This window comes from Musa acuminata, chromosome BXJ3-9 (assembly GCF_036884655.1).
Source record: "Musa acuminata AAA Group cultivar baxijiao chromosome BXJ3-9, Cavendish_Baxijiao_AAA, whole genome shotgun sequence".
NCBI classification, from domain to species: Eukaryota; Viridiplantae; Streptophyta; class Magnoliopsida; order Zingiberales; family Musaceae; genus Musa; species Musa acuminata.
Window position 1 is genome coordinate 2,563,049 of NC_088357.1, and position 10,875 is coordinate 2,573,923.

The 10,875-nt window shown below is 41.0% G+C and overlaps 2 protein-coding genes across 2 annotated transcripts; both read left to right on the plus strand.

Annotated features, from left to right (window-relative positions):
• Positions 1-173: 173 nt before the first annotated feature.
• Positions 174-1,280, plus strand: LOC103997252 (mannose-specific lectin 3-like). Its single transcript, XM_065168999.1, has one exon. It carries the CDS (start codon positions 303-305, stop codon positions 1,278-1,280), a length of 978 nt encoding a protein of 325 aa, XP_065025071.1. The 5' UTR covers positions 174-302.
• A 2,915-nt stretch (positions 1,281-4,195) lies between these two features.
• On the plus strand, positions 4,196-6,197 carry LOC135649869 (extensin-like). The gene has a single exon (XM_065168786.1). The coding sequence runs from the start codon at positions 4,842-4,844 to the stop codon at positions 6,060-6,062; it is 1,221 nt and encodes a 406-aa protein (XP_065024858.1). The 5' UTR covers positions 4,196-4,841; the 3' UTR covers positions 6,063-6,197.
• Positions 6,198-10,875: the final 4,678 nt, after the last annotated feature.

Consider the following 10,875-nt stretch of genomic DNA (forward strand, 5'->3'; position numbering starts at 1 on the left):
AAACATTCTTCACTTGCATGATTTTGCCTAATATGATCGGAAGGAGGCTTCCAGTTGTGTAGTAATTCTTCCTCCTCCGACACTTTGAGATTTGTTTCTGGTTTCCTTTTTCTGAATCTTCCTCCTCCTCTCGTGTAATGGCCGTCTTCTTGCCCCAAACTCATATCTTCCAACTCATCCGAAAACGCGCGTCTTTGCGGTGGAGGAGGGCAGGCGGGTCCCCGTCTCCATCGCCACCACGTGATGGAAGTCGCCATGGTCAAAACTGAGTCAGCAATCGCATTGAAGAACCGCCACTTACCATGTCCCATCGATGGAGACTTCTCCTCCTTCCACCTCCGCTTCCACTGCCCTATAAAAACCACACGAGATGGGTCAACCGCAAAGCATCGACGAGCCGCCCAGCTTCAAGTAAGTGTTCGTCGACGATGGCAGTCCCTCCCCTGATCCCCCTGCTCACCCTCGCTTCCGTCTTTCCCTTCCTCGCAATCCCTTCCTCCGCCAACGACAGCAACGTTCTTCTCACCGGCGACGTCCTCGGCGCCGACGAGCAGCTCTCCTACGGTGCCGCCACCTTCGTCATGCAACGTGACTGCAACCTCGTCCACTACGTCGAAGGCCGCCGCGTTTTCCAGTCCTACACACGCGGCCATGGCGTCAACCGCACCCTCTCGCTTACCGACTGCGGCCAGCTCGTCATCACCAGCTCCCTCGGCAGCTCCATCGTGTGGCGCTCCCCGTTCCTCCGCGGGGCCAACAGGGGGAAGTACGCGGCAGTGCTCCGACCCGACGGCGTGGTGGCCATCTACGGCCCCGCCGTGTGGTCGACCCCCGACTACGGCTTCGGCGCCGCCCTCGTCCACGAGGGGTGGACGCACGCCCTTCCCGCGGCGAAGAACGTGCTGTTCTCGTCAGAGATGCTTTACGAGAACGCCAAGCTGGTGACCAGGGATTACAGCCTCCTCATGAAGGATGACTGCAACCTGGTCCTCGTGAAGGCCTCGGTCGGCGTCATTTGGCAGTCGGGGACGGCGGGCCGAGGCCTCCTCCACTGCTTCCTCCGGATTGATCACAGAGGGCAGCTCGCCGTCGCGAGTGACGATTACTACAAGAACTTGTGGAGCAGCAACAACGCCTCGAGCATCGGAGACTATGCGCTTCTTCTCCAGATCAATGGACAAGCTGTTGTCTATGGACCAACGGTGTGGCTGATCACTTCCTCCCCAAAGAGCCTCCTCGACACCACCTCTTCGTCCCCAGAGCCACCCATCGCCACCTGATATGCTGCTAGAAGCAGAAAGTGCAGCATGCATGCAGTGGCTTGTTGATTATGTTTACGAGAGCTTGTACTTGACACTACAACTTCCCAAGAAATAAAAATGATGCACGAATAAGCATCATTTATAGTACTAGTATGGACTATGGTTCCTTCCCTCCCAAAAACACACTTCTCTTACAAATTTGATTTATAACTAAAGTGAATCTACTTCTATCAATTTAAATTTAAATACTTTAATCAATAATTCAAACTTATCAAATTAGTTGCCGACTTATATAAATAATAGATGGACTTGAATCTAACCAGGTAGCAAAGGCAAATAAAATTATTTAAACGCTAAATATTATTTTTCCTATTAGTATATTTTAAATTAGACAATTTTTTAAAAAGCTTCAGGTTTTGACTTTCGAAAAGATTTTAGAGAAAAACTCTTAACTTTCATAATTTCACATATAACACCCTAATTTAAAAAAATTTTAAAATATATTTTTTTTCTAAAAGTAATCATCGTATTCTCGTCAACCACCACCGACTTGATGATGAAAGCAACATAGCGAGGAGTCAAGATCTATGACAATGGATCCCATGAAGATAAAAATAAAATAATCCTTTCATATGATTAGGGGCGTTAAATTTTTTCAAAGTTGAAATGTTCTACAAAACATTTTAAAACTTATGAACCTGTTTTCTGCAATTCGTCCTTTGACTTTTTCTCCAAAAAAACACTCCATTTTTGTTGTTTTTGCCCTTGTAGAACTTTTGAACTTTCCAATTTTACCCTTCCAACTTTCTTTATTTTTATCTTTTTGGTGGTTCGATCCATATGTTTGGTTCAACAAATTTTAAACAGGATAAAAATAATTTGAATCAACTCAAAATTTTTTATTAAATGATTATTAAAGACAGACTCATGAAATAAAATTTTAAATTTAGCATAAACCATTAAAAATTATAAAATAATTTAGAACAAATGTTTCATATTTTATATTTAAATATCCTTTTGATTTTATAATGTTCATTCGCAATGGTTCTATCCAAATTAGACTACTTTGGATATGAACCAATGACTCATCCTATGAAAGCGATACTGAAAATTTAAATTTATGTTAAATAATTATGTATCAAATATTGTTTACAAAATAAATGAATTATATTTTTTAGATCTTCAGACTATTTTTTTTGTAAACATTATAATTTTAACTTAATTATAACTTCAAATGTTTTTAATCATTAATTTAGTTGTATTTTATTGGTTGGATTAATTCTTGACTTATTGAATAGGACCAAGTGACAAACCAATACAAAAAAAAAAAAGAGGGGAAAAAGTAAGGATGAACAATGTCGAAATAAAAAAATAAATAAGAACGTTATGCAGATAAGTGAAAATTGAGACATCCTTTACTAAAAAACAAAAATTCAAAGAAAAACTTTTTCGAAAAACTCGCTATTTTTAAATTTATTCTTCATAGTATATAGCTATGCTGCTTACGTGAACTCTACACGCCGACATGCGTCATCAAGCGCATCGCGCCTTCGTCACCCACTCTTGCAATTGTGCATGTAAAGAATTAAATTGGTCGAACCGAGTAATTGTAAGCTTGTACTCTTACCCGACTGAGATGGATCAAATGTAGCTTTGCCCCGAACATACCATATGCGAAGGCTCGGTCTGTGCGCTTTTGCAACAAGGATTTTAATTTTGAATGATATCTCATATCTTGCGGTACGTACCAATTTGTCAGTAGATCGATATGTGAATCGTTCGTTATTAGGCGATACGTCATCAAGCGCCTCACGCCTAGGTCACCCATTCTTGCAATTGTGTATGTAAAGAATTAAATTGGTCGTGAACCGAGTAAGTGCAAGCTTGTACTCGTACCTGAGATGGATCAAATGTAGCCCTGCCCCAAACATACCATATGCAAAGGCTCGATCTGTGTGCTTTTGCAACAAGGATTTTAATTTTGAATGATATCTCGTATCTTGCGATACGTACCAATTTGTCAGTAAATTGATATGTGAATCGTTCGTTACCAGGCGATACGTACAAGGGTGCCAGTAGATCGATACACGAATTATCCACTATCAGGTGGTACTATCGATTAGGGTAATTTTCGCCCCATTACCATAGCAGATGGTATTAGCTTAGGGAAAAGAAAGAAGAGGGAGAAGAAAAGGAAGAACTTGGAGATCCGATATAGCTCTCCCTCGACGATTCTAATTCGTCGTTACCCTTCCTCGCCAGACGTTATAAATGAGATATCGCCTCATATGAGGAGATGAGGTCTTCGCATCGTCGATAACTTTTCTTTATCTATACGAGGGAGAAGAAACCTTGACGAAGAAAAGAAACGACACATAAGGAGAATAAACTATCTTTTCTCCTCGCGGTTTATTTTCCTTGCAGGTGGAGAAAAAACGAGACGATATATATATATATATATATATATATATATATATATATATATATATATATATATATATATATATAATAATATATATATATATATATATATATATATATATATATATATAATAATAAAAATAATAATAATAATAATAATAATAATAATAATAATAATAATAATAATAATAATAATAATAATAATATGCTTTAATACGTTTGTATTGTACCGAGCTGAGATCGAATTTTCAATACCATACGAAATTGCAATACTTACTTTGCGATTCCAATCTCAAGCAATTCTAAATCTAAATTCCCGCGGCTTGTGACTACATGGCTGTCTACCATTCTTGTCTTCAAACCCTGGAACCGGAACCTCATGGTTTTGGCCCGCATCATCACCAGATCAGCACCATATAACTCAACTGCACCTTTTCCACCTCTGCTCTGCTACTGCTGCAGTAGATACAGCGTCGTCATTACTTCTAGCACTTTCTTCACCCCTAAAAGGGCCAGTCCCTGCAGGGGAAGAAAAGAATGCTTGGAAATAATAAGCTCGTGACAGATGAACGCCGCACCCGGTCGCTGTGTATAGCTGGCAAGCAAGCAAACCCCACATGGACCACACAATTGGCTGGTGCGGTCTCGGGTCTCAGGCCAAGGCTCAGTAGCTTAACCCATGTTGCCGTCATTAGTCCAGTATGATATCCAGCCTTGTCTGAGCCCAAGGCATGTCATTTAACGCCACCCACTAGGCCCATTCAATGCACACAAGGTGGTGGTGACCCGAGGAAACAGCCAAAACAATTACTGCACCCTTGCCTTGCTTTACGGCAGAGCTCTTGTCACGACCGGAAACAGAACCTGCTCCCTCCCTCCCCCACACTCTGCATGAATCCATGCCTTGGTACTATTAGAAGCTCCATAATACACTCGTCGGTCACTTGAGGGCTCTCCCCCTTTGTGTGTCATGCGCAGAGGGCTTTCAGTGGAATACAGCCTCCCTGACATAAATGAGATCATGTGCATGGAGATGGAGGTAGAGACAAAGGTCCCAGCTTTGCGATCGTCCCGTCCCACATTGGTCGCCTGTGCTATATAATCTAAGCCACCCTCCGTTGCACCTGCTCACAGGGGAGGTGAAAGAGGAAGGGCAAGATGAGGGGAGTTTATCTGGAAGCCATGTGTTGGTTGGCAGTGGCGGTAGTCCTAAGGTCAGGTACTTGCTCCCCTGCCATTGCTTCCACACAAGATGAGCGTTATCTTGCATCGCCTTATTACGCATACCCACCTGCCTACGGCCAACCATCTCCACCCCACTATGGCCAGCCACCTCCAACTCCGTACGGGCAGTCACCACCGCAGTATGGCCGACCATCTCCGCCGCAGTATGGACGGCCACCACCACCTCCCCGACATGGCGGATTACCGTCTCACAGGCCACCACCACCTGCTCGTAAGTCGCCGCACCATAGGTACTCACCACCCTCACCCTCACCAGGCCACCCTTCACCTCACTACAGACAGCCGCCACCACAGTATGGTCGACCACCTCCACGGCAGGGAGGTCCACCACCGTCTCCACCTCATCATGGACATAGGCCACCCTATCACAGAAAACCCCCACCTCATCACATAGTACCGCCACCTCAACATGGACAGCCCTCACCACCACCACAGTATGGACAGCCATCGCCACCACCACAGTATCGCCAACCACCGCCACCGCCACAGTATGGCCAACCAGCACCACCACCCTCCCACAAATGCCCTCCAACTCACAGGAGACACCCACCTCCTCCACAGGGACGGCAACCACAACCACCACATTATGGCCGTCAACCACCTCCTTATGGCCAGCAGCCACCTTCACCGCACCATGGTCATGCACCAAAGAAACCACCACACAGACAACCATCTCCCCCGCATTCAGCACCTCCGTATGGCAATCTGCCACCTCCACCGCACCATGAACATGCACCAAAGAAATCACCTCCGCCACATGCATGGCCCCCGCCACAATACAGGCATCCTCCGCCACAGTATGGGCAACCACCATCTCCAACTCACCGGAGACATCCACCTCCGCAGCATGCACGGCCTCCACCACCACCTCATGGAAAGCCACCATCACCGCACCATGGTCATGCACCAAAGAAACCACCGTCTCCACCACATGCACGGCCATGTCCACCGCGGCGAGGACAAACACCACCCCAGTATGGACCTCCATCACCACCATCTCATGGAAAAAGACCACCTTCCCCATCGCCAACTCCACCATCTTACGGTTACCCGCCACCGGCATATGGATCGACACCACCGGCGGGAAGCTATCAACCGCCTCCTCACCATGGCCGGGGTCCACCACGACGGTAAACACCACCAGCGCAGGGGCAGCCATCTCCTTCACGGCAGATGCCATCTCCGCCATCGCCCTACCAGCTGTCACCGTCACCACCCTATCTATAGTAACTATCAGGTCTCAATGGCCAGCGTAGTAGCAAGAGGTCGTTTGCTTAGGTTTCACTTGCTGATCTTCATGCATGTCTTTCAGGCTATCTATGCAATCGCAAATTATGAATCATCAATAGTTATGTTTTTCCAATCAACAGGTTGGTGTCCTCTACTCTTAACAAAAACAACCGTATGAACGATGTGGAATAATCCACAATATGCGATGAAGTAGGGTTCTGAAATTGGTACTCTGCAGCAAACAAAAAATGACACAAGGAACCAAATTTTCGTCATTCCTCATATTCAGGAAAATCTTTTAATATCAAAGGATAAATAAACGAACAAAACTCTATGCAACAGCTCCCTTAGAATGTGGAAAAGACTCTCTACGGCAATGTGCTAGTGCAACTACATCCTTAAAATGAGTAGAAAAGACTCTATTAGAACAATGTGCAATTAAGGAACCAAAACAGCATGAAACAGACAAAAAAACATCATCCATGCATAAGATTAAAGGATCCTCAGCCCAGCAAATTTAGTAATGCCTAGCCCTTCCTAGTGTTGGAAGGTAAAGCCTGATTGATAGCACCTGAGGTTCTGCTAACGGATAAGCAAGAACAGAGAAACTTAGAATACCAATGCTAAATGTGGCTTTATTAGTGAAATACCAGCAAAAAAAAAGATTTGTACAACAATGAGTTCTTCCACGTTGAAGGCCAATGTGATTAACAGTGTATTCTGTGGGCATCAAAACCGTTGTAAGCCCCAAATTATACGATTAACTACGTGCATTTGGCTTCGAAGAACCTCTATCTCATCTTTGTGTATTTGTATCCCAAAATTCCCAGCCAAAACTTGCACATCCTAACCTCTTATGCGTATCTGGGCTTCCCCAAAAAATTCGTAAGCATTCATCCTTCAGTACCTATTATTTTGTACCGGTCCTATAGTTTTACCAAGAGAATGCAACAAACTTAGTTTAATCTTCTTCCAGTAATTCCTATATTTTAATCGTGCTCCAATCTAACAAAAATCAATTTTCATTCTAAATATCATCAACATTCTCACCTCTCAGAGTGTGCTACTTTACTTAAACGTAAAGTTTTCAATAAAAATGCTTCAGATTTAGCAATGAGATTAGCTGAAGCTGTTGGATTTGAAGGTGTCTTCCCTTTCCACCATATAATATATGCACCCTCACATATAATTCCCATCTATGTCCCATCAATTGACTTTACCAGCTCTGCATTCTAAAATTTTGTGTTTGTTCCGAGCATCATCTAGTGTAAGAGGGCAATATAAATAAAGAGAACTTTCTGAACCTGAAAATTAGCATAATCGAAGAAGTCAGAGCTAATAGTGGAGAAATAGCCAAGTTTAATTGATCCAAACATAAATTTACTAGGTTTAAGCTTCTTCAACTCTGTCTATGCAAATATCTGAATTTGAAGGGTGAAAGGTTGACAGTGCATGCATTTCTAGCAATCCTTTACAGTGACTATGACATCTTAGATTCTTGTTATTCAATGCTACACTGTGCAGGAACTTGAGATAATATAGATGTAGATGTAGTATTGATATAATATTTCCATGAAATAAAAGATTTTAGTTTTACATGGTCCTGGTTGAATTGGCACACCCGATAAGATTTGTTCTTAATCCTCAAAGTAAACTACACAAACCTTGTTACATAGAAACCGGAGTTTTGCCAAGGCATACTAGCCGATCAGTAAGGATGCTTTGTGTAGATGAACATGGATCACGACCAGCAACATATATATTGTACATAATCAATCGACTGTGCTAACAAAAAGCAGGGTATTGTACATGTTCAAGACAAGTTTGTCAACTGTTTGAAGACTGCTTTCAACAAAGAAGTGATTGCATTCAAAACAGTGCAACTTTTTAGGATTAAATTCAAATAGAGCATACCAAAACACAAAAACGCACTTTGATTATGGACATATTACAGAAAATCCACCATTATCCAGTGAAGGATGCTAAGAAATGCATAATAATGAACAAGTGTCTCTGTGTTTCAGTGTGGGCACAGGCTTATGCAACTGTTCAAATGCCAATATTGCTAAATTCTCATGACTTGATCTTATAAAATTCTATAAATATTACCAGATATCACATAATAGACAGCTGACTCCACACACAAGACCCAAACGAACACATCGTATGCCAACATCCAGTAGGAAACACAGATCAAGAAGCAACGTTAACTAGTATGTATATGTGCAAATGGTACTTGAAAGCTGTATATGCATCATAACACCTCATTATAATCCCACATCGGAAGTGAGACACAATAGTAAAGCAATCCATGTTGTATATGTAATCCATCAATCTATATGCTTATAGCCAGCCTCCAATAAGAACACATAGTAAAGCAAATATTACATCAATCAAGAAAACCACTTTTACCTAAGTATGTATAGTTACACATAAGGAATAGAACCGATGGTAGACATATCATTTAAAAAGGGAAGAACTAAACCACAACAAGTTTATCATGTGCTCCTTAAACAACCCTTCTCCTTAACTAGTTGCAAAAGATGGATCTAAGTAATGGATTGTGATAACTACAATCATATTGGCGATCGACTCTGGTGTTATAGTAACAGATTAGCAATGATCGCCATAATGGGATTGTGAAACATATTAATCGCAGATGAACTAGCAACCCTCCCATCTAATCAAATATATTCGACTAAAAAAGCAAAGTAAATGTATTCCTTCCCTTCTTGATTCGGATCCGATAAGAAATCATCGGCAACCAACAGAGAAAAGAAAACACTAGATTAACTCTTTTGTACCTAGTCTCATTAATTCCAAATATCGGTTTGCAATGTACGATCAAAGAAGACGGGGAACGTTGTCCAATGTCCAGGACAATCACGAACTTTTGCAAAGACGATGCACTGCGGAAGGGAGATGAAGGGGGAGGAAAGAAAGGAATGAAAGAACGCTACCTCAAAGGAGTCCGGGATCGGACCGCCGCGTTCCTGGCCCGACGAAAGGAGATCGGCATCGAGAGGAGAAAAAACTTCGTCATCCGGCTGTCCGGATAAGGGGGCGGAGTAAGAGGAGATCGCCCGGGTCTCTCTTTATAAAGCCGGGCCATGGAGTGTGGGAGAACGTGCTGCCACGTGGAGACAATTCATTGGTTGGTCGTCAAATTCCGTTGTGGCCAACTACCCCACGGCCTGGCTCGCAAAAACGGCAACGAATTCTGACAAGCGGGGCTCGATCTCAAGTGTGTCCGTGGCGACACGAGTTTCTTAAGATATTCGAGACCCGTTCGTCGTGCATCATTGGGACCCACATCCGTGTGAATGGTCCCACGAGACCTGTCCAATTAAACGGCAGTTTTCAGTGAAATATGTCTGGATCCCGACAGATGCTTGAAAGAATCATTTTATATTTACAACAATCATCACTGTCACAATCATCCTTGTCTTTATCCATTCTAGAAAAAAATCTGTCACGACAAGTCGATGTAAAATCACTTCAAAAAAAAATTATCACAAGATTGTTAGAAGATAAAATATGTCTAAGACATATAAATCGATAACACATGACATTTCTTGTAATATAAAAAATATTTTTAATCAATGATAACTTGACACATAACTACACATATGACAACTTAGTTGGCATAAAAGAGATAAAATCTATCCCTTTGGTTTGTTCACGTAGACATTAATATAAAAAAAATATCATAAGTTATCTATAAAAAAAAATTATAAAATATTTTTTTTCGTCTATATTATGACTAACTTAAGTATCAAAAAAATTTCAATCAAAAACTCGTATCTAACCTCGATCTTCGTTCAAATTATTCATAGAGCACATAAGTATATTTATCTTCGATCTTGAAACAACTTTAGAAGTATCTTAACGGTACCTCATCCTTTCTACGAATATGGACATGTCGAATTGACTAGAATGTTACTGATTTTCCCTAATAATGAGATTAGACTATAATAACTAATTTATTACCGCATGTAAAGATAAAAAACTATTATGAGATCTCAAGATGCTATGCCCAATATAATCCATCTAAATTCAATTTGTATTGTATCCCACCACATAATCTCTCATGTTCATGCAGATAAAAGGTGAGCCAACGCTTTGTATAAAATAGGTATAAGTGTAGCCCAATTAAAAGATATAAAATAGGTATAAGTGTAGTCTTGACGTGTTGTTATGGCATGCATAGAACAAACTAATATAATGGCACTCAAATAAAAGATGACTGGTTATCCTATAATATTATCATTATCATGGCTACATAAATAATGATTAATTAGTTTGACATGAATAATTATAATTTCCGAACACAAAAATGGTTTATCAGTTGATCGAAAAATAATATATAGATCTAGTTGATGTCTTTTTGAATCGTGTTTTCAAATCCATTTATCATCATAGATATATCATGAAATATATTTAGAGATAAGAAAAATGATACAGTAATAAAAATTTCATCTCTAATAAGCTAAGAAAAATCATAACAAAGCAATTATATTGGGCTTTAAGAAATAATTTATGATGTTCAAAGTGTGAACATCATAAATTGATATGCACAAAAGTGATAAGTAAAAGGATAAATTTAATATTCTTTTAGTTTATGACACGTAACATATTAAAATTAAAATAGTTAGAAACAAAAAAATGTTAAGATTATCTTTTTTACCTCCACTTGGACACCAATCCAATACGCGAA